The 25,887-nt window shown below is 33.0% G+C and overlaps 2 protein-coding genes across 2 annotated transcripts in view; one reads left to right on the top strand and one right to left on the bottom strand.

Moving 5' to 3' along the window:
* The window catches only part of LOC115879818 (PR domain zinc finger protein 5-like), a 93,143-nt gene extending 84,297 nt beyond the window's left edge, over positions 1 to 8,846 (bottom strand). Inside the window, exon 1 of the mRNA XM_030896827.1 lies at positions 8,829 to 8,846. The gene's annotated coding sequence lies outside the window, so the exon portion shown is untranslated. The remainder of the gene's footprint in view (positions 1 to 8,828) is intronic.
* A 5,326-nt stretch (positions 8,847 to 14,172) lies between these two features.
* On the top strand, positions 14,173 to 17,078 carry LOC115879212. The gene is made up of 3 exons (XM_030895906.1): positions 14,173 to 14,893; positions 15,111 to 15,279; positions 15,400 to 17,078. The coding sequence occupies exons 1-3, from the start codon at positions 14,354 to 14,356 to the stop codon at positions 17,076 to 17,078; spliced, it is 2,388 nt and encodes a 795-aa protein (XP_030751766.1). The 5' UTR covers positions 14,173 to 14,353.
* The last annotated feature ends 8,809 nt before the right edge of the window (positions 17,079 to 25,887 follow it).

Below are 25,887 nucleotides of genomic sequence, written 5' to 3'. Positions count from 1 at the left end.
TAAAACGATAATTTTAATAAACCAAATTGAGTTTGGATTAGTAATACATATTAATATTTTAATAAACTTTGGAATATGTAATAATTGAATCACTCTCTGCCAAATTAAAGTAGCCAGTGCCATAACTTCTTTATTTACAGCTCAATTAAAATATTTTTTGTTATAAAGTTGATATGATATTTTTTAAAATAATAATGTTCATCTTCATTACTGAATATTTTGCGACTTTAATTTGGCCCACGGTGTAGGTACCTACCCTTTTCAGTTACTGTTTTTCTCAGGTAACAGTACATGTCTAATACCAACGAGAGAGTGGTCTACCAACAAGTTCTACAACAAATGTTTGTCTGTAAATACAGGGTTTGTACCTGGATTGACATCACTGGATACCAAATTACCAGTAGGTTGATCATCTAAAAGATTATTTTAATTTTATTAGAACAAAATATCTGGAAACGTTCTTTATTTAACTAAATGCATATACTTACCCATATGAACTGGTGTATATAAAAACTCAGTTGGAAGAGAATTAACTTCTAAACCTTTTTTTATTCCAGGAACGATCTTGATTACAAAAATGTAAATCACAAACTCTATAAATCTTAAATATCTTGCTGTGTTGTATTTTCCATTTTAAGGTTTCGCACTTGATATCACTTTTGAAATAATGTAGGATCGTTCTTCGAGAATGTATGTCTATTGGAAAACAAATCCATGCATGCCGGCATCGGAACAACATACTTATGAAATGGCTTACGGCCTGATTCCATCAATGTTTTTAATAAAAAGTTTAAACAATCTTTAAAATTTCAGTAAAACTTTTTTCGATCTTTGACGGTGCATATTATTTGATTAAAACTGACTTGATTTGATTTGAAAAACGCTAAAAGTCATAATATTTTTCCCTCCAGCGCGACCGGTGGTTCGTCACAGAACTAATAAATTTGTGTATAACTGGTTGCGGTGAAAAAGTCCTTTCAAAGATATCAATTTCAGTTTCCCATATATTTTAGTTTGTATATGGAATCCGTTTGCCTAATACGTAAGTATGTATCAGCTTCTCAAGAAAGGCCATCTCACACTTATCTACTCAGGAACGCGGAGCAAGATCTGTTCGGGGTTTAATAATAAACCTACTAATTTCTTTTATCGTTGTATTTATTTGCAAAAAAAAACCAAACCAAACCAAACCAAAAACTTAAAATTAACGTAGAGCCTCCTAAGTGACAATCATGTGACAACTACTCGGACTCGGCCATCATGAATTCCTGTCGTTGCGCGTCAACGTCAATCTGTTTCTTGAGAAACGGTTTCAACAAATACAGAAAGTACATTAACTAAACAATACATAAGTACACTAACAAGTACAATATCAAGCACCTACATGAAGTGACAAACAGATACAGCACCAAGTGCATAGAATAATAAATACAAGCACAATCTTTGCAAGTACGATACAAGTACATACAGCAACAAGTGCAAAGTAGTGAAACACATAGAAAAAACACAAATCTTAGTTTTCCATGGAGCATTGTAACGTTTTTAGTTCGTTACATGTCTTTGATTATGATATATGATGTCTGGGCACAACCCTGTTATTGTTTGGCACAACCCTGTTATTGTTTGACACAACCCTGTTATCGCTCTGTGGGAGCGCGCGCTGTCAACATCGCTTCTGTCAATTCTCTGTGATCTAACTTCACTTTTGGTTGGACCGTTTGGCCTCTTAGACGCCATTAGTCCCAGTGTTGAGAAATGGTGGTCATTTAAATCTGGCTGTATTATCTGAATGAGCTGCTATTTCAAAGCAACAGGGTAGAGTTACGGATGTCCCAACTTGTATTTGTGTTTTGCTGGCACGTTGGCGTCCCTTTTCTTTTGTCCTCCAGAATGTCACATGGAAGAAAGGACATGTTGTTTATTATTTATTGAGCCCTCGGAAGTATTTCGAGGGTCCAAGATACGGACTGTGTCCAAGGTACGGACTATTTCCAAGATACGGACTGTGTCCAAGATACGGACTGTGTCCAAAGTACGGACTATTTCCAAGGTACGGACTGTGTCCAAGGTACGGACTGTGTCCAAGGTACGGGTAGTGTCTTATGTACAGACATTATCTTATGTACAGATGTCCTGTGGACGAGTGTCCCCAGTAAGAACGATTTTTTCTTACATATAAGTGCCACAGCGTGGATGTAGCTTGAGTCCCATGCTGCTTCGTTCCCAGCTGTAAGCTAGTTAGTTACGGCTGTACCAATTTATGGTGTCTCATTCTGGCCCCTTTGGTTGTATTGGATGGCTGAGTACAGAGATGCGAGACCACCTCACGCTGCTACTGTTTGAAGCAAGATTACATAAAGAACAGCTAAGTGTAGATTTACGTTCTAGTTTTTATGTTTTAGATTTTCTATATTTTCAGTCTTAAACAGTAACGTACATTTTAAATAATATTGTACAGACTATACTTAGTGGTTAGATTATTAAGAACATTTATGTCGATGCAGTAGTTACAATGTGATTTAGATTTTAGGTTTCATTATATTACGCCTTGTAATAGTATTACTTTCTATAGATATTATTATTGCGCTATATTAACAGATGAATAACGAGACATAGATTCTAGAATCTACAGGTTGCAACACATCAGATTTAACACCGCATAAAATTTAACAATTTAAATAAAGTAATGCTACTTTTCTTATATTTTCTATAACGTTACACGCATTGTATTTTTTCATAGTCTTTTCATAGAACATATTTAATATTATTTACATACATAGTTTTACTCAACAAATAACCACTATAATAATTATTAAAATTGTACAATGCTATTTACCATCAGAATTCATCATGAATAAATATAGTCATTAGTTTTAAGTATTATACAACTGTGTTTTCTTTCTCTGTACATGCCTGGCGCCCAATATCTATTTTTTTTTTGTTTATTGTTCTTAATTAGTTTTCTTTCCAGTGAAATACCTTATCCACGACTGCTCTCCGATGAAAAGCTGCCGTTCGCAGTGGTAGTTGTTTAAAAAACGCTACAGCATGAAAGAGGGCATCCTTTCGCGAAGGGCCTTTGAAATGTCCCTTTCGCGGTTTTCACTGTCACTACACGAACTTCTCCGTCCTTTCCGGGATTGGTAGAGATTATCCTTCTCAGGTGCCACTGGAACAGCGCAGAATCGTCTTCCTTCAATAAGACCATCATTCCGGTATTTAACTGTGTCGAGGAATAGGACTTCTTCCATTTAAATCTCTGCTGCAAGCTGGACAGGTATTCTTGATGCCATCTTGCCCAAAAATGCTGAGTAATTTGGGTGTAAGTCGCTGATAATTCGTGAGACGATTAATAGGTAAGTCTGCAACGTCCTTTTGTGGCAGAGAAGTGGTCATTTACCCGATGAGAAAATGGGATGGGGTAAGAGGTTCAAGATCGTGAATATTGTCGGATAAAGGAGTAATAGGGCGGGAATTAAGGATGCCTTCAATTTGGACAATTACAGTGTAAAACTGCTCAAATGTCAGATTTCAGTCTGATAAGATACGTTTTATATGAAATTTCGCGGATTTAACACAAGCCACCGAAATGGGGTGACCTAGGAGGTATAAATAGGACCATTTGATGTTATTTATTTGTAGAAAGTGGCGAATATTTTCAGAACTATTGTTCGATATGTAATGGTATACTTTTTCAAGTTCGTTAGCCGCGCCCTTAAAATTGCTACCGTTATCGGAGTGAATTTCTTGGGGAATTCCCCTTCGGGAAATAAAGCGCTTTAGTGCGTTTAAAAAAGCCTCTAAAGACATATCGCTAACTAACTCTAAATGCGTTGCCTTTGTGGCAAAACAAACAAAAACACACATATAGCATTTAACTAAAATTCTACATCGAGTTTTGCCGTCTTTAACGAGAAATTGGCCAGCAAAATCAACGCCACTTACAGCAAAAGGCCTATTAGCTGTAACTCTGGTCGATGGCAAGTCGCCCATCTTGGGACAAATTGTCTTAGGACGCGCTTTAAAACATGGAATACATTGCCGATTAACACCCTTTAGCATTTCTACCGTTCAAAATCCAAAATTGACTTCGTATACTGGCTAAGACCGCTTGAGGACCAGCATGCATTAAACAAAATTGATTACTAAACGGGCTAGAGGATTTTTACTACATAAAATAAAAGGGTATTTTTTTACCGAAAGAGGCATCGGCATTTTTAAGACGTCCGCCTACACAAATAAGATTTTCATCTAAAAATGGATCAAGAGATGATAAACGGCTCTTGGAATTAACCGAGTTATTTTTGTATAAATCATGAAGCTCGGCGGAAAATTCTTGAAGTTGTGCAATGTAGACAATGCGTTTTAACGATACGTCCAGTTCATCGATTGATAAAGGACTAAAAGGTCTATTAGATTTGACAGTTTTACTATTTTTAACAAAACGAAGACAATAAGCTACTACACGTTTAAGTTTCATAAAAGATGAATATGTATTTATTTAAAGTAGGAAAACCGTCGACAGAGGAAAAAGTTAAGATAGTTTTTTGTTTAAGTTCAGGTAACTCTTTTTCACATGGCTCACTTTGTTGAGGTCAATGAGAAGAATTTTTTAACAGCCATTGCGGGCCAGCCCACCACAAAGGACAAAGAGATAAATTTGCGGGACTTGTACCACGGGAAATAATGTCGGCTGGTTTGTCAGTCGACGAGACATGCTTCCGATTTTCTATTGTAGAGTTGGACATAATTTCGGACACCCGATTTCCAATAAGTTTTTAAATGGCTAAGCTCAATACGAAGCCACGACAAAACAATGGTCGAGTCGGTCCAAAATTGGACAGTCGAAAATGATAGATTCAATGCCGCAGTTACCTTTTTGACAAGTTGCACTAACAGAAGTGCACTGCAAAGCTCGAGTCTCGGCAAAGTAATGCTTTTAATTGGTGCAACCTTGGAGTTAGCAGTGAGCAGCTGGGAAAATCGGTTGCCAACGTTATCTTCGGATACTAAATAGACACAAGCACCATACGCCAACAAAGACGCATTGCAGAATGCGTGCAATTCAAGCTTAACTGGTGTTCTTAAAAGAACATGCCGAGGAATTTGAAGTGTATTAAGTTTACCAAGCTGTCGATAAAATTGAAGAAACAAGGAATGTATATCAGGAGGAACAGATTCGTGATTCGTCCCACTCCAATTGTTTTTTCCACAATTCTTGTAAAAGTAATTTTGCTCGAACGACAACGGGGCCGAGTAACCCTAAAGGATCAAATATCTGGGCTACGATTCCCAGAATAAAACGTTTGGTAATTTTTTGGGTAGAGAGCTCGGCAAGATTGACGGAATAACTTAACTTGTCCTGATTAGGCTCCCAAAAAATGACTAAAGTTTTAACACTTTTGTCGTCGGAATCGGTAATAAAGGATTGGGGTAGATTTTGCGAATTTCCTTGTAGAGTTAAATGGATTTCTCGTTCGAAGTCCACTTACGAAGAATAAACTCAGCAAGGGCCAAGATTGAAGATATTTGATCTTTTAACCTAATTGCGTCGTTTATATTTGTTAAGTCCTAAAAATCAAATCATCGACGTAAAAGTCTTTGAGAATAACCTTGCAGACTTCGGAGTATTGCTTCAAGTTGTCATAGGGTACTTGGTATAAAGATCGAATAGCCAAAAATGGCGCAGATGCGGTTCACGGTGTTTAGTTTATAGGTTTTAAGCTCTTCGTCGGGACTTCAACGCCATACAATTCGTTGTAAATCTTTATCGGATTCAGTAACACTGACCATACGATACATTTTTTCAATGTCGCTATTTATGACGTAATTATGAGTTCTAAATATTAAAATAATTGACAAAAGATCGTCTTCAATCGTAGGTCCGATCTTAAGAACGTCGTTTAAGGAAACTTCGGAGGATGTTTTCGCTGACGCGTCAAACACCACGCGGACTTTAGTTGTAGTACTGCTATTTTTTACCACACAGTGATGCAGCATGTAGTAGGTCGGATTTTTTAATAAGGAATTTTCGTTTTCGTTAACTAAGGTCATGTAATTTAAAACAGCATATTCGTTAATAAAGTTGCAATATTGTTTTTCGGTAACTTTATTTAGACGTCTTTCTAGCGCATAAAATCTCTTAATCGCGTTTTCTTTAGAGTCTCCCAAGGCATTAAGATTGTCTTTAATAGGCAAACTTACTGTAAATTTGCCTTCTTGATCGCGGGTAGTTGTTTTAACAAAATGCGTTTCGCATTCAAGTTCCTCATGCGAATACTTCGTGTTTAGATTGGGAGTACATTCTTCTAACTTCCAAAAATTTTCGAGTTGGGCTTGAACATTTTCGTTTTTAATAGCTAAATTACAAATCGTACCTTTTGGTCGAGCATACAAAGTTAAAGGGCCGGAGATTACCCAACCTAAATGGGTTTTTTGAAGCAAAGGTAGATTATCGCCGAGTTTAACTTACCCCTTAGCCCTACACAAAGTAGCGAATAAAAAATATTCGCTCCCAAAAGAAGATCGATAGGCTTACACTCGTTAAAATGAATATCAGCTAACTTCAGATTGTTAGGAATTTTAATGTCGTTCTTATTAAAGGTAAAGTTCGGCAAATTTTCAGTTATTTTCTCAATAACCAGAAAATGCAGCTCAGAACTAAACGAATTATAAATTGACTTAACAGATGTAGTAGTCGAGTGTTTAATACTAATTAGGTTTTGACTTATGCCGCTTACTGGCAAATTAATTTTTTCTAACTGCAAATTTAACCTTTTGGCTAAACTGTAAGTAATATAGTTCGATTGTGAGCCCGAATCAAGAAGAACGCGACATAAAATGGGCTTATGTTGTTTATCGAAAATATAAACGTTTGCAGTAGATAAAATTACGTTACTAAAACAGTTGTTAGTTTCACTGGAAAAATTAATGACAATCGGAAGTTCAGTTTCGTCGCTTAGCTCGATATTTTCAAGGGCTAAATTAGTTTTTACTATCGCACTCGAATTTGTCTTTGCAGGTACACTTTCGTAGTGCAATAACGTATGATGACGCCTTTGGCATTTTTTGCGGCCGCCCGATCTGCAGTCTTTTGGCAAATGGTTCGGTTTTAAGCAATTGGTACACAAATGGATATTTTTTATTTCATTAAAACGTTGATTAACAGGAATTTTTAAAAACCTTTCGCATAAGTTTAACCAATGTGTACCCTTACATAAATAACATTTGAGAACAAAAGCACTACTAGTAAAAGACAAATAAGACTGGCCGCGAGTTTTCTTATGACTTGATGTAGGGATATTATTATTGACTTGATGTAGGGATATTATTATTGACTTGATGTAGGGATATTATTATTGTTAACAGTTAAGGCCTCTAATGTTTGACATTTTTTATTTAAAAATTCGATTAACTCGGTATACGTCGGTAAATTTGAGCCCTTAATTGAACTTTCCCATTCACGACGAGTAGTATTATCTAGTTTAGAATTTACTAAATAGACTAAAAGTGCGTCCCAAGACTGCACAGGCTGGTTTAATGCTTCCAAACAACGTACGTTTTTTGCACCGTACGTACAAGATGTCATAAACCGTCTTTTGATTCTCGGTTTAAATTCGGTACATTCGGTACAATTCGGTAATTCAAAAATCGATTGTATATGACTATTTATTATTAGACGGTCATTTTGATACTTTTCGCACACTAACTTCCACGCAATTAAGTAATTAGAATCGCTTATTTGACTAGTTTGAATCGTTTGAAGGGCTTCACATTTTAGAGATGATAATAAATAGTAAAATTTCTGAGTAGGAGCCAGTGATTTATTTTCGTGTATTATAGCTTTAAATGTATCGTGAAATTGTAAAAATTTATCTAAAGACCCATCGATTTCGGGAATATTAACCGGAGGTAATTTAACTGGGTTAGCTGTGCTTGTTTGAGAAGAAATTGTCGATTGAATTTAAGCACCGAATCCCCATTAAAAGGGCTTATAGGGGGCTTTCGTTAAAATATCGGTATTTTGATTTAAAAAATCGTAATCGTAAAGTAAATCGAAGTCGTTTGACACTATAATTAAGACCATAAAGGCAAAATGTAAATTAGGAAAAGGAAAAATGGAAAAACTCACCGGGCAATAACCAGGAATAGGTACTCGTCAGCATCACCATCACCACACCGGGAAACTTAAACCACTTGCTTTTCCTGGATAATCGTTGATTCGTTGTAGCTGGAGTCATCCGGCTCGAAGGACCATGTTCGGGGTTTAATAATAAACCTACTAATTTCTCTTATCGTTGTATTCAGAGAATAGGTACATTAAGTTGTATTTATTTGCAAAAAACTTAAAATTAACGTAGAGCCTCTTAAGTGACAATTATGTGACAACCATAGACTAATGTCACGTACTAGAGATAGATTGGACACTGATATAAAATAAATGGGTCCGTCATTTAGAGCCACCTGGTGATCCGGAAGAAACTAATGGAGAGTTTTGGCATAACATAATTTTAACGTTCCGTTACTTATTAACGCTAATGAAAACGGTAACGTCATTCAAGCACAAAATTATTCCTTGCAAAATATAAAATAGTAAATATAGCCTTTTTTACTGCCATTTTATGTTTTATTAGATCATTAGAAGTGTAACATGATTACAACAAAATTAAAATTATAAATACATACATTTTAAACACCAACAATAGATCACATAGCGCCTATTTTTTTTTTTTTTGATTTAACAACTAAATTATAATATAGTATAAAATATTATAGACTACTAATTAACTGTTACTAAAAATACTATATATTACCAACTATGTACTTACTTATTTATTATTAAACTATTTTTTTATTTGGTTTCTAAATTATTATTTCTAAAATGTCAAAATGACTTTAATAAAAAAGTTTAGTATCTAACACGAAAATCATGATCGACTATAAATACCAGAATGCACCAAAGGAATGCACAAACTAATAAAAACACAAACTATAAACACAAATCACTCAAATCCCTGAACTTTCCGACAAATCAGGAATATCTGAATTAATAATTATTTAAATAATGATTTAAAAATAACTTGACGGATCACCAACATTTTGTCAACTAGACAACAACTAGACCATAGACAGTAGTTAACATAGAGACTGTCATGTCATCTTCATAATATAAATTAGAAACCTGTACTTTAATGTCTTTTGCGCCGTCTGGCGATGCGGAAGAAACTAAATTTGTAGTTCTATAAAATTACCATTGAGTGTCTAGGGCATGGTGACAACTACTCGGACTCAGCCATCATGAATTCCTGTCGTTTACTTTAAATCCTTAACAAGATCTTTATCTACCTACCACACGCTCAGAGTTAGTTAAAACTTCAATATTATACAACTCGAAAAATGTGCACCTGCCATTTGAAATCAGATCCATAACATCATTTTCTTCATTTCGCAAAGCATTGAAATCTTATTTACTAGACAAGGCTTTCTACGCCGTAAATGAGTTATATTTTGATAACCGAATTTGATCTTGTAAACACTGGTCTAATGTTTGCTATTGCTATATTTACCAATGACATCAATATAAATTTATTTAGAGGTCATTGATATTTACTATAAGCTAACTAAATATTTTTGAATATTATTTTTATTTTTTTATTCTTTGACATTGTAAACATTTATAAATGTTTATTTTAAACAATAAGACTGACAATGTTACTTGTATAATGTTTTGTATTCTCTTTTGTTTGTTTACTTTGTTTGTTTAGTTTACATTTGTCTACAAATTGTAAAATTTTTTGACAATAAAGGCATTTATTTATTTTCAAAAGGTACGGAGTGTCCCAAATAAATAAAAATAACAAAATTGCATTTTTTTTAAATAAAACACTGAAATGAACCGCCTATTTAAAAAAATAAACATATTTCTTTACATTTAAAACATTCATTTTTAAGACACTCTCTATACATAAATAAAATTATTGATTTTTAAAATATTATAGCGCGTTCTCACGACTCGTGTACTTGACAAACATTTGTAATTGGTATACAGGGTATACATGGTGCGTCGGGCATCTATACAGAATTTCTGAGTTATTTATTATAAAAACTCCGCAGCATTCCCGTTAGACCCAGTACTCCAATAAAAAATACTTGCCAAGTAGACGAGTCGTGAGAGTGCGCCTTTATTCGTAAACTCGAGAGAGGGAAATCAGACAACGAATAGAGATGATAGGTGTTAAATAATAGCTTTTAGACTACCATATATATATAGGATCCTATATCTCCTACGCGGAGCAAAGGGCGTCAGTGAAAGCTCTCCATCGGGTTCTGTTTTTGGCAGTTGTTTTTGCTTCCTTCCATGTTGACCCTACTTGTTGAAGCTCATCCAGTATGGAACGTCTCCATGTTTGAGCAGGTCGTCCTTGCTTTCTTTTTCCTTGGGGATTCCACTCCAACGCTGATCTCGCTATATTACTATCAGGTTTCCGCAAAGTGTAACCTATCCAACCCCATTTTCTTTTGCGGATTTCAATGCCTACTTCTTGTTGGTTGAGATGAAAGCAAAAGATGAAGCAGGTCGGTGTTACGTATAGTGTCTAGCCAAAAGATTTTAAGTATTTTCCGCAAGTAGCGGTTGATAAACACCTGTGGACGGTTGATGGATACTTTTGTCACTCTCCATGTCTCGCAGCCATATAATAAAACTGGTATGACGTTGGAATTGAATATTCTTAGTTTTGTTTGTACGGAGAGTTGACGGAAGGTCCAAACTGATTTTAGTTGACCAAAGGCTCGCTGCGCCTTCCTGATCCTGCTGACAATATCCGAGTCTGCGCCACCGTTTGCTGTTACAATACTTCCCAGGTAAATAAACTCTGTTACATTCTCGACATGTTTGATTCCTACATTGAATACATTTTGTTTGATTACTACATTGAACCATTCGAGATGCATTGATATTATTTTTGCTTTGTAAATTTTTGCTTTGTAATCGAACAGCAAAAATTTAACATTTTTATTGTAAAGTTTGTTGTAGGTAGTTGTAGTTTTGTGCTAAATATTTCTAACATTATCAGCAGCAGTGTTCAGAGTGTCAAGAGGCGGAGACTTCAGTTAATTAGATTTATGCACAGTTACAGGTATGAAGACTTTTTCAAACATAGTATCGAGTTCTATAGTCAACATTTTTAGTATTCCTACAACTGTAAAAACAAGGAACATTGGACTGAAAAAATGGCAAGATTTATATAGAAAGAAAGGGTATTATGCCAATAAGAAAATTAAATCTGTAGGCAGAAGTTTCTTAATTAAAAACTGTTATGGGGCATATATTAATTTGTATCTGTGCCACAAATCACTGAGAAAAATCATATAATATTCATAATTGTTAACAAGATGATATTTAGAGAGTGTTAAAAATGAGACTATTAGTCATGAAGCTTACAATGTTACTTTGTTTTAATATTACACTTTTATTCTTGTAAAATCTATGATATAGTTCAAAAGCATTTTGCAATGGCCTTAAATTGTGAGCCAGGATTTATAGCAAAGGTATTTGATGTAATGAAACTTAATCAGTACCTTCCAGTATGTATTTTAGTAAGGGGATTGTCAATCCCATGTTTTTAAATAGATAAAATACAGGCCAAAGTATTACAGTTGAGAAGAAACTATTTTATCTTAAAAAAATTTTCTTAAAATTCTGAGATATAATATAATTTTCTTAATAATAAATTAGGTATATGTATCTTGTACATACAGAATTTTGTTATGGACAAATAAGGATCGACAAGCTTTTTTTGTGCAAAAAATAAATGATTTTTTCTAGTATTAAGACAAACCATAATGTGTTTTACAAACTTACCAGTAACAGTTTTTTTTATAATAAAATATTTAGGAATAATTTGGGTTGTTTATCAATATATTAATGACTTGAATTTTGACAAATTGAATTTGTATCAAAATAATTTTACGAAATATAAAATTGATGTTCTATTACAAGATTGAGTTTTTATTGTCGACAAAAACCAGGATAAATACTAATAATAATACCCTTAATAAAATCAATGATGTTTATGTATTATGAAAATACATAAATAAATAAATTATAAATTATGGTATTTGTTAGAGGACATGTTATGTAACAGTTTTTGTAACACAATTTGAAGGGACGAATAAAAAAAATAAAACAAAAACATATTTTTTCTAGGTTTATATTAAAAATACAAGGTAGGTAATCATCAAAAATAATTATGAACCAAATGTTTTTTATGCCAAACATTTTTACCAAATTTGCAAAAATTTTAAATTGAAACGAGTAATTCAGTACAAGTAAACATGAAATAATTGTAAATACTTATTTAATGGTATTTCGAGTGTTTAACGACGAAATGGTCATCTGTCCGTAGCGTCTTTTGTCAGAATATTCGTATATTTAGTGTATTATATACCAATATTGTACGCAGTTTTGAAACTGATAATTAAATAAATCATATTAATGTTAACTAACCATAATAAATGATAGACTTTCACTAAATTTAAATTGCTCCCCGTATGGTTGAAAACAGCAAATTGATATTTGATTACTTATAGATTACCACCTATATACAAAATGACACGGAGACCTGGAATATGGCGCCCAACTTGATTAGACCTTCTGCGCATGTTGACGCTCATTCTCTATCCCTTCTATTTCTCTGGATATTAGGCATGTAGTGGGCGGAGCTTAACAGAAAATTACTATACGGGTGACGTCATGCGCGCGGAGAACCGATTTGCGACCGCCAAGGATCTTATCTAACCGTTATTGTATCATGCTCTGGGGTTATGGGATACTGAACTCTGTTGTATGGCTCGGTTTTTATATCTTCTTTTATTAAGTCGAGAAGAAAATTAAATTGTGCTTTATTGAACCTAAAATGTTCTCTAAATTTTACATCATCCTGTTGCAGATGCCGATTTATCAATGTAGTATAACATCCTTCATCCCGTCTTTGTTTAAATATTGGAGTTAAAGGGGCATTTCCATTTTTTAGATTGGCTAATTGTAATAATATTTCTTCATCCTCCTCTTCTTCTAGTAATAAGTACATTACAAGATGATCCATCACGACTTTCACCAAAGATAGTTATATCACCCTCGGACATAATGGCCTGTGTTAAAAGGCTGGGTCTTGAGGGTGAACTTTAATGCTCTTTTTCTATTAAAGAGCTTGTAGAAACTGAGCCACAATAGGCCCTCGCGGACGCAGTGGAGGGTCCCCCTGGGACCCACTCTTAGTCAATACTATACAATACAAAGCATGCGCACACTGGGAACGCACTCTTAGAGAACTACTTCTTTATTTTTCTAGATAAACTAATAAGTACTTACTTATTAAACTATTGTAGGTAAATTAAATAAAAGTAAACTGTTATAAATTTAAATAAAGTCCATAAATGAATGTCGATTTTGAAAATGGCTACTAACTGTCACTAGCAAATTGCCATGGCGATACCAGCCATCTTGACTGTCTGCATTTTATTGAAAAATCCCTTTTTATTCAAAATCTCAGTAAAGTCAGATAGGTATAGGGGTAAAGGTGTGGATCCGGTGGCTGACCTTGAAGCCCATATTTGCTGCATTTGATCATCGATACTACGCAAGCGCACATCGTCGATGTTTCTAAATTGCAGTTTATTTTCGAATTATTTGCAGTTGAAATTTTTTTTGCGTGTTAATCAATAATAATACAAATTCTATAATTAATTTTATAATTTCAGATTTATCTTGAGATCCAAAATTAAGGTAAGAAGGATAATGAAGATTGTGAAATGAAAGTATTATGAATATATAAAATTGTAATAATAATAACATTTATTTATATATTTACATTATAATTAAAATTTATCATTTACGGATTTTTTCTTAATGTTTTAAAATTATTAGAATTATTTTATTTCTTTCAAGTTATTTAATTTCTAGTTATTTACAGGCAACAATAGTTTTGATTATATGTATTTATGTTTTGAAGTACTACCATGACGGGTCTTATTATAGAACAATACACGTCAATCGGAGATAGAGGTAACATTTTACCTATAATGTTACTAATATAATATACTTTGATCATAATTAATGTTTGTATCATAATTTCCTAAAAATATCAAGTTAGTGGATTAATAGACAAGCGGCTAGAGTTCGGCTGTGGACTTTTGGCATGACCAATCAAACGGAACACGTCAACGCGAAACTTGATATTTACTCTATGCTTTACATTGTGTTGACATTAGAACTTGAAAAATTATTGGAGTTGATTTTATTTTTTTTATAATTATACTTTTAAAGTATTTTAGTGTCTTTATAGTATCTAATATGTTTTCGTGTGAGGTATGTTCGAATAATTATATGAGTTTTAAGGCTTTACGCCAACACGCGCGAGAAAAACATCCTGAAGAAGTTGTTTCCCGTCCCGAAAAAAAATTTAAGTGTAGTGAATGTGAAAAACAATATAACAATAAACAATCCTTTTCGCGACATGAAAATCGTGAACATAATGTGAAAATTGTAAAACTGAATCAATTTTATAGGTGTGCCCTTTGCGACTACAAACATTATGATAAAAATTCTGTTCGCTCTCACATTTCTTTATTACATGATATAAGTGTTGCTTCTGAAACCAAGACATTTCAGTGTAAAGAAGATTTTTTAGAATGGAGAAATTACGAAGAAAAAATAAATAAATGTAAATTTATTGCAACTGGAGGAAGCCACAAAAATCAGAAAATTCAGAGTCAAACATTAGTATGCCATAGGTCTCAATATTATGAGCCAAAGGGAAAATCCCAGAGGTCCCTGAAATTACAAGGAACCTGTAAAATTCAAGCGTTTTGTCCTGCTGAAATTAAGTATAAGGTAAGTAAAATTCCCTAATCCCCATATTTGTCATGAAACTTTAGCCAGCCTTAAGTTAATGTAACTTTGACACACTGTGTAACAAATAACTCCGAGTCATATTTAAATTTCAGATTATGATAAACCTGTTTCAAGTTTAACCGTAAAGGGAGTTTAACAGTGTGTGGCAATAATTGCCAATCTGTATTTGAAAATATAATATTACTGAATTTTTTAGGTCACAGATGGAATTTACTGTGTAAAATACGTGAAAAACCATACACATAAATTAGAATTAGAGCACCTAACCCTCACATCTAAGGAAAGAGCTAATATAGCTTCAAAAATTGCAGTAGGAATTTCGTTTGATAGAATACTGGATGATGTTCGCGAATCCTTTTACCAAGGTACCTACATAATCATTATAAATACAGTTACCTCATCTTAAAAATATTTTGGAAACTTATGAATTACAATAATGCCTTTTATTTTCATAAATATATGACTCACTGATGCATTCTTTTTAGGAGAAGAACTGGAACGTCTACATTTACTAACAAGAAAAGACCTTTTAAACATAGAACGAAGTTTCAATCTTCGTGGTCATCAGCAGAGACACAGCAATGATGCTTTAAGTATCGAATCATGGATAAGAGAAGAGTTTAATCATAATTCTTCACCATCGGTTTTATTTTATAAGCCACAAGGTCAGAAATGTATGGATTTTCCACAACTTAGTGAGCAAGATTTTGCTTTGATATTAATGAATCAAGCACAAAGTGAAATCTTACAAAAATATAGTGCTACTATATGTATTGACTCCACCCATGGTCTTAACCAATATGATTTTCAATTAATAACCATTTTAGTAATAGATGATTTTCATCAAGGATTCCCTTGTACATTTTTAATATCAAATAGAACAGATAGTATAATTTCAAGAATCTTATTTTTAAAAATAAAGGAAAGAATTGGAGATCTTGCTGTGGAAAATTTTATGTCTGACATGGATGAGTCATTTTTCAATGGCTTCAAAGCAAACTATGCTGTGCCTAAACGACGACTTTATTGCTCCTGGTATGTTGATAGAGCATGGCGCAAGAATTTGTCAAAAGTAAATTCAAAGGAAAAACAGGCACATGTATATAAAGTACTTAGGACCTTGCTTGAGGAAACTGATGGAAATGTTTTTTCTGCATTACTTACAGAAGCTATATCTGCTTTTGTAAATGACAAAGATACTATAGAATTTGGCAAGTATTTTATGCAAAACTATACAAACAATGTAGAATCATGGGCCTTCTGTTATCGTTTGTATGCTGGGGTAAATACTAATATGCATCTAGAGAGAATGCATAGAACTTTAAAAGAAATATACTGTAATAAAAAAAAAGTTAAACGTTTAGACCATATGCTGTTTATCCTTCAAAAATTTGTACGAGATCGATTATTTGACCAATTAATTACACAACATAAAGGTAAACTAACAAGTAAAATAAAAGATTTGAGACAAAGGCACACTGCTAGTTTACAACTAGATGATACCTTAATAATAGAATATGATGGTGGTTGGATTTGTCCAAGCTCAAAACAAAGTGAAACATATTTCATTGAAAGACATAAAGAAATATGTGGGTGCCACTTAAGGTGCAATATATGTAATCACTGCATCCATAATTTTGTTTGTACATGTATTGACAATGCCATACAATGGAATATGTGTAAACATATCCATCTACTTTGTAGAAGCAAATATATTCTAAAGGTTGACAGTTTGGAAGCCATTGGAACTAACACATGCGAAAATGCTCTAGGTTTAGAGAAAATTGTTCTTGCAGAATTAACTCAGAAAACGGCTTCAGTACAAGAGAACTTGGATGAAGTAAGAAAAAATTTGTTGGATTCGTTTAAAGAAATTATAGATAATGCAGATGCAGAACAACTTCAATTTTTAACATCTAATTTGAAAACTCTAAAGTCCACAGTAGATATTTTGAAAAAAAAGGACACCGTTTTCTTGGAAAATGATAATAAACTTGAAGAGGACAAACTTAGGAAAGAACCCTCTAACAAACAAATGGAGCCTCAACGAAGATTATTTTCAACAAAGAAGAAAACTCAGAGAAAAAAGGAATCTATAAGCAAGCCTTCGTCAGAAGAAAAAAATAAAATTTCATTGAATATGCTTTTAAAGTGTAATGAATAAATGTATTAAAAAAGTATAATTTGTTTTTTTTACTCAACGCAAAAAATATAAATCAAAATATATTTTTTAATTTTTTTTATACGTAAAACCATTAATGGTTTACTCTCAAGTAATTGAAATAAATTATTTCATTTAATAGTGATTAGCATAATTATTAAAAATAATAACAAGAAACAAATCACAATTTATTTTTTTTTACTTAAATACAATATGATCGAAAAAAAACCGGCATCAGCGATGGCTATGAAATGAAGATCGCTGTCATTTTATATGTAAAATTCGTAAGTATATATCTAGGTAGTATAGATCTAGAGTAAAATTATATGGGGAATGTCATCGATCGTCATTTCCATGTCATTTCCACGTCAACCAGACGCCGTTTTTTTTACCATACAGTATTATGGAACAATGATGCCTATCACTTCTGAATTTAAGAAATAATAAGAAAAACACTCTAATTAGTTTCACGGACATTCAAATATTTAAACACTTTATTTCAGTATGCACATCATACTTTAAATCGCCCGCGAAAATGGTAGGCGCCGATTGGTCATGCCATAAGTCCACAGCCGAACTCTAACCCTAACCGCTTGATATAAAAACCAGCTGTTATGTTTTAACAGCAAGATTACGGGACGTCGCGCGTCGTTGCAGCCACCCTAAAGGCAGGCGGCCACTGCGAGCGAAACTAAACTAAGCTAAGGATGTAGAAAGAAACTGTAACTAAACGAAAATAAGTTTCATCGGCCACTGGGAACGATTTTCGCTTAGTAATCAGCTAAGTTAGCTGCGTTTTCGTATTGTGTCTCTGCTATTTTCGTTTAATTTCGCTCAAGTGGCCGCTGATGCATTTAAAAGTATGGGAGCTGATTTTTAAAAATCTTATCTTCCCTTGGCTTAGTTTAGTTTCGCTCGCAGTGGCCGCCCACCTTAATTCGGACAAATAGTATAAATCCACATTGACAATCGACCATACTGTATGTACAGGGTGAGTCAACGATAGAGTAAAGTCCATTATCTCATTTGTTTCAAGGTTTACAAAAAAATGTTTAATATAAAAGTTATAGGGATGGTTAAGATACACATTTTAAAATTATTATAGAGTATACAAGATGCTTCAAAAAAGTGTGGCGGCTATAACATATGTTTTTTTAAATGCAACACCCTATTTTTTATTTTATTTTTAGATTCTGCGTAAAATTCCATAACTTTTTTATATATAATATTATATACCTAAAATTATTAGTTTTTGTAATATTTCAATGTATTTAAACAAATGTTAAATTGCAGTGTGGTAAAAAATTGTCAGTGGTGCCATTGTTTCTGAAGTTGGAGTACCAAAATTTGGTAGGAGCGTTTTATAGAGATAAAAAAAATATATGTAAAGATATTTTAGTTAAATGATACAGGGTGTTCAAAATATATTTATGAATTTCAACTACTTATTACATTAATACAATTTCAACTACTACTTACATTTGGCCGATCTGTTAGAGATATATAACAATCGATCTCTATAACAGTAGATTGTTTGTTTACAGGTGATAATATTATACTGACGTTTTAGTAATAAAGTCGTCAGAAGTTTATATATTTAAATTGAATTTATTTCAAAAGGAATTTTGTAAATGAGATAACAGATGTGAGCTACAATTGCTCTATTATTTTATCAAAAGGACTGGAGTGAAAATCTCTAATATAAAACCTGATATGGAGCATTTTTTGAATACTGTATCACCCTGTTTGTATGCAATTAAGTTTAACACACTGTATAATTATTATATACAGCTGTTTCCACTATTAAGTTTGCTACGAAGATATCTATAAAGTATCTTTTATTCCCAAAGGATTGTTGCAAATTCAGTCTTATTTTCTTCTTAAAAGAATTAGCATACGCGACGCTGCATGGCGTGTTTTCTTCGGTCTCATCATGAGGCCGAAATTCGAAAGATGTAGATCGGCTGGTGAAAAGACATCCGGCCCCAAACGTAAACATAAATAAATCTGACGTATATAGCACCTAATTTCGCCAGTTTCACTCAAAATATCTCTTAGGGTCTCCAAGTTCGCAACGAATTTCGATTTCGTTGCGGTTTCGAAGGCGAATATAAATAGATTGCCGACTTCAATGGCTTTTCGAGTGTTTTCCGATCAACATGAAAGTTGTTTGACTTTATTTTTGACTTTTGCTGAAGTTTTCAATAACGTTAAAGGGTCTTTTTATCAATAAATTTGATTCGATTTTAAATTTTTTTGAAAGTTTTTATACCGTGTTGCATCGTCGACTTGAACGTAGGAAATCTCATTTAAATTTTAAAAACGACGAATAAGATTTCCCCATTTTATTTTACACAAAAAAAATACTTCAAACTTTTTAAGAAGCTTCTTAAAATGAACCAAACTGTTCATTTTGAATAATTTATAAGAATTCGTTTTTGCCTTATGAGGGATACGAAAATACTAAATTAGGCGAAAATTTAAAATATGTAATCCGGTCCTGGTCAAATAACCATAACAACCACAATTTATGTCACAATATGACAAATCTATTATGATTCTCTTCTACAGAGATCTGTTAAAATATCCTAAGTTTAAGAAAACTTACAAAAAGTATACTGTAAGCATGTTACCTTCATGTTACCACAAGAATACTTTTTTATTTTTTAGATTTTTCTTTATTGTCGAAAAATACAGGATTTTTTTTAAAAGATATTTAGTTTTCTTATTTACTTCTAATAAAATTTAATGTATAACTGCCGTTATAAACGTCAATATTTGCAACTTCCCGCTGATCTGGCATCCCCGCATACAAAAAAGGCATGAAAATATATGGAAACCTTTGTAATGTCCTGCCCGATAAACCTCATTGGTTTTTCTGGTTTATTTTTTTCTGTCGATGTGGCTAAAAGGAAAATAAAACCCCTTTTTTACGTGTTCGATAAGAAACATACATTTCATTTTTTCCCTTTTTTATTATCATATTTCTTAAAAATACTTTTCCTATAGTATTGGAAATTGGAAGAAAAATACTTCTTGTAATACTCAGCGTATCCTTAAAGGGTGTAACTTTATAACTTGAAAACTATTTTTTCAATTTAGAAAAATAAATTACAGTTGGGTGTTAAAACCTTTTGTGTTACTACAGCTAAATAAAACAGTAATTCGCTACAATACACCAAAACACTTCACTTTTGTACTGGACGCGCGTTTTGCTAACCATGTTAGCATTATCAGCAGATGACTACAACTAAACTAATATCTATATTAAATTGAGCTCTTCTATATAAGTTCACTCACAAGTGCACTCAGTTGGTACCGACCAAGCGTAACATAACTAGCCAAGCGAGTCAACGTTAGTCAGGGCCGGCGGAAGGGTAATATTGAAACCGGGCGAATACCCTATCTGGCGCCCCCCCCCTAATAATTATTATAATTCTCTCTTTCCTACAATACTATACTTTAACTACAACTAAGCATATTTATGCTACTTTGACAATAAATTTGCACTTAAAGATACTTCAAAATTCTTCTCTTCGTTCAATCTTAGTCTGCGATTGTTGTTTTTTTTACACTGGGTGCGTCTCGAAAGTGGCTCACCCCTATAACTTTTTTATTTTTTCAGATGAAAAAACGAGATTTGGTGTGTTAGTATATGACGTAAATTAGGCTTGATTGACGCCGCGCCGTATTCAATTGTTTTTGGTTACTCCCTGTTTCCCCGGAAATTACTAAAACTTTTGGTTTTTAAATGGCACCTTCGGTATATTTCTACTTTATTCGATAGAAAATAACATTCTGAGTAGAATGGCATATCATATGTCAACTTTTGACATCTTCGCATAAAAAAATCGTATTTTAAATTTCAACCTAGAGAGCCATGGCTGTGTTAAAAACACTACTTTATTATAATTTAAACAAGGAGCCTTGGAAAAATAGATTTGATCGTCTAATGTTTTTCGTGTTTTGTCCTGACCGGTTAAAAGATACTCAAATCGTATTTTAACCATATTTCAATTTTTTCAAATGGAACAAAGTTAGCTCATTAGCATATTTGGAAAAAGCATTTTTTACGAATAATTTGATACCACACATTTGGTATTTCGAGTCAAATTGTTCGCCGTTAGGAACCGCATGTTGTAATGTCAAATAAACCATATGCGAAAATGTCAAAAGTTGGTATATGATATGTTTTATTCTATTCAGAGTGTCATTTTCTATCGCATAAAGTAGAAATATACCGTGGGTGTCATTAAAGTGACTAAAAATAATTGAATACGTCAATTAATCCTAATTTATGTCGTATACTAACATACTAAATCTTGTTTTTTCATCTGAAAAATAAACAAGTTATAGGGTTAAGACACACCTGGTATATAGAGCTATAAGAAATAGAATTTCAACTTCGGCAGTCTCGTTCTGGTATAAGTGATCTTTGAAAATATTAGTATATTAGTATTTAGTTGCAAGCATTGGCATTATTTTTCAATAAGAATTTAAGAAAATTTTCCGTTCTTTTTCAAAATTAATTATTTCGGGCAGAATCGGTATAATATGATCAGACAGTTTTGTCGACATTCAAAATGAGGATCAGCCAGTGTTTGAGATGCATTTTTTTGTGATAGATTTTTCTTCGAGATGAGAAAATTCTGAGCGATTCTGCTACCATTCTCCGTACTTATATTACTACATATTCAATTCGGAACAATCAAAACCACCAAAAGATTGATATCTTTTCCCATTACTGTTAATAAATTAATTTATTTAATGAGGCAAATTTATAAGCTTTTTTCGATAATAAGGATATCGGAATCCTTTTCAGCTCCTTTACGAATGAATATTTGCCTCATATAATTTTAGAGCATATCAGCCATTAATAACCCCCTATAACTTTTAATTTTTTTCAGATAAAACAACGAGATTTGGTATGTTAGCATATGAAATAAATTAGGATTGATTGACGTATTCAATTGTTTTCGGTCACTTCCGGTTTCACCACTTTTGATTTTTAAATGGCACCCTCGGTATTTTTTTACTTTATTCGATAGAAAATGACACTCTGAATCGAATGACATATCAAATGTCAATTTTTGACATAGTCACTCAAAAACAAATTCTATTTTAAATTTCAATCTAGAGTGCCATGGCTGTGTTAAAAACACTAATTTTTAATCAAGAAGCCTTGGAAAAATAGATTTGATCGTCTAATGTTTTTAGTGTCTTGTCCTGGCCGGTTAAAAGATGCCCAAATCGTATTTTTAATCATATCTCAATTTTTTCAAATGGAACGAGGGTGGCTTATTTGCATATTTGGAAAAAGCATTTTTTTACGAATAATTTGAAACCACACACTTGGTATTTTGAGTCAAATTGTCGTTATGAACCGCATGTTACAATTTCAAATAAACCATATGCCAAAATGTCAAAAGTTGACATACGATATTTCATTCGATTCAGAGTGTCATTTTCTAATGAATTAAGTAAAAAAATACCGAGTGTGCCATTTAAAAATCAAGAGTTGTAGTCATTTCCGGTGAAACCGGAAGTGACAGATAACAATTGAATACGTCAATCAATCCCAATTTATGTCTTGGTATGTTTGATATCTTTGGTATGTTTACTAACATACCAAATATCGTTGTTTTATCTGAAAAAAAACGAGATTTGGTATGTTAGTATATGACATAAATTAGGATTGATTGGCGTATTCAATTGTTTTCGGTCACTTCCTGTTTCACCGGAAATGACTAAAATTTTTGATTTTTAAATGGCACCCTTCGTATTTTTTTACTGTAGTCGATAGAAAATGACACTCTGAATAGAATAACATATCATATGTCAACTTTTGACATTTTCGAATATGGTTTATTTGAAATTGTAACATGTGGTTGATAACGACAATTTAAGTCGAAATACCAAGTGTGTGGTATCAAATTATGCGTAAAAAAATGCTTTATCCAAATATGCTAATGAGCCACCCTCGTTGCATTTGAAAAAAAACGAGATAGAATTAAAAGTACGATTTGAGAATCTTTTAACCGGCCAGGACACGACACTAAAAAGATTGGACGATCAAATCTGTTTTTCCAAGGCTTCTTGATTAAAAATTAGTGTTTTTAACATAGCTATGGCACTCTAGAATGAAATTTCAAATACAATTCTTTATTAAGCGATAATGTCAAAAGTTTACATATGATATGGCATCCTACTCAGAATGTCATTTTCTATGAAATAAAGTAAAAAAAATACCGCTTGTGCCATTGAAAAATCAAAAGTTGTAGTTATTTCCGGTGAAACAGGAAGTGACCGAAAACAATTGAATATATATACTCAGAATGTTATTTTCTATCGAATAAAGTAGAAATATACCGAAGGTGCCATTTAAAAACCAAAAGTTTTAGTAATTTCCGGGGAAACAGGGAGTAACCAAAAACAATTGAATACGGCGCGGCGTCAATCAATCCTAATTTATGTCATATACTAACATACCAAATCTGTTTTTTTTATCTGAAAAAATAAAAAAGTTATAGGGGGTGAGTCACTTTTGGGACGCACCCGGTATATGCTAATGAGTCCCCCCTTCCGCTTGAAAACATTGAAATATGATAAAAATACTTGATTTGAGCATCTTTTAATCGGTCTGGACAACACACGAAAAACAATAGACAATTAATTTTTTTTCAAGGATCCTTGATTGAAAATTAGTGTTTTTAACACAGCCATAGCTGTCTAGATTGAAATTTAAAATACGATTTTTTAAGCATAAATGTCAAAAGTTGACATACGATATGCCATTCTATTCAGAGTCTCATTTTCTATTGTTCCGGTGAAATAGGAAGTAATCGAAACAAATTGAAAACGTTAATCAATCCTAATTTATTTCATATGCTAACATTCCAAATCTCGTTTTTTTATTAGAAAAAGTAAAAAAAGTTATAGGGGCAAACCACTCTTAAGATACACCCGGTATATTATGATCTTGGTTCCAGAAAAATAATACTTTCTCTATAAATAAATAAAATAAGAGAAAAAATTCAATCGCAGTTTACTATAAAATGCTTCAATGAACCACAAAATTACATTCGCAACAAGATCGCAAATCGCAACTCCTAAAAATTCAAACTCACTGATGAAAGGTTATTACGGTCCTAGTTTACAACCTAAATCATATATACTTACGTGGATAAATCAACGATCAACGCCATAAGTTTAACATTAAAAAATATGTCCCCAACATCACGACATGCCATTTTCAAACTTTCTTTATTGCACTTATGAAACGTTCAATAGGTTTGTCTTTCTCGAGCACCTGACTTTACGCATGCGCATTAAAAGTGGCACGTATTTCCAAAATAATTACAATTTTATCCGGTTTAGAAAGTACAAATTATACATTGTTATGGAAATCAACTTTTCATTGTCGTCATATTGTCATAATCTAGTCATACTCAAGTCATACTGTTATTTCCATTGTGTAACGACGCTTGTTTTTTGCGTTTTTTATTTTAAACATTGTATTAATTACTCTTTTGTCGACCGCTTTTATATATCCAAGGATGCAAGTGTGTTCAGTGAGAAGTTAATTTTATGTTTGTGCAATTATATTTCTATTTTTTATTCGTTGGGTTTTAATTTTTCGGTAAATATTCGTAAAAATGACAAGAAAGTGTTTGGTGTGTGGAAATTATAATATAAATGTCCCCGAATTATCTTCTCACAGGCAAGTAAAGTATTCAGTTGTTCTTTTATGTATATTAAACCACATGCATACTTTCTTATATAGATATTCGTACGGAGTGGCTAATTTATTTTTTATATAATTTAATTTTTGTGACAGTAACATTCAATTATTGTTCAAATTTGGCGCGTGGGCGATAGGTCCTCGACAAGGATAGATAGAGTAAAAGCACCGCGTGTGCAACAAAACAAGAAGATAAATGGAAGTCGTTGATATGTTTGGGACAGTTTCGATAGTGATTTACTTATCCACGTAAGTATATATGATCTAGGGTTTACAAAATCACATTCGCAAGAAAATCGCAACTATAGTAATGTTGGTTGCCTAAATTGAAACTCGCAAATAGAAGAAATCGCAATCGCAGTTTCCTATGAGAGCCAATCGCTGGTTGCGATTGTGATCACACCGACATAAAGTGAGTACGTTCCACTAAACACTCATAACGTTCACGCTCAAGATCGCTGTTATTATTGTTGGATATTTGGTGCATCGGAATGTGTCTGAAACTTCTTCATCTAGTTCAGACGAATAATGGAATGCAATTTTACAAAATCGCGATCGTAAAAAGCGAAACTTAGGCCACGTATTATTGGCTATGAGAATCTATGAAAATTTTTATCTTAAGTGTTTTGTCTAAGTTTTAAAAATTGCGCCAAAATTGCTCAACGTCCACTTCGATCCTAATATTCAGATGGGTCGTTGTCAGCTCGGCGTGAGCGAAAATAATGACGTCATAAGTGACGTTTTCGCCGCGACCACACCGTCCGCGATCGTCATGTGGAACGACCGAAGGCATATTTTCAGCACTATGAGCGCTTAGTGGAACGCACTCAGAGTACGTTCCACTAAGCACTCATAACGTTCACGCTCAAGATCGCGATTTTTCCGGTTCCACTTGCTTGCGAGCGTTACAATCATAAACTCAAGTGGAATGGGTTATGGGGCGTTTTAAGCGTCAATCCTGTCAATGTATGTAAATAAATAGTAAATAATAGTCAAAAACACAGAAGAGAATTCAAAAAATCTGTCTAAAAAAAAGAAATCAAAATGTCTTTGGCGACAGTTGGATATTTG

The sequence above is a fragment of the Sitophilus oryzae genome, unplaced genomic scaffold (assembly GCF_002938485.1).
Source record: "Sitophilus oryzae breed Bouriz unplaced genomic scaffold, Soryzae_2.0 scaffold_1067_pilon_pilon, whole genome shotgun sequence".
In the NCBI taxonomy this organism is placed as follows: Eukaryota; Metazoa; Arthropoda; class Insecta; order Coleoptera; family Curculionidae; genus Sitophilus; species Sitophilus oryzae.
This window is presented reverse-complemented; position numbering and strand designations above follow the sequence as displayed.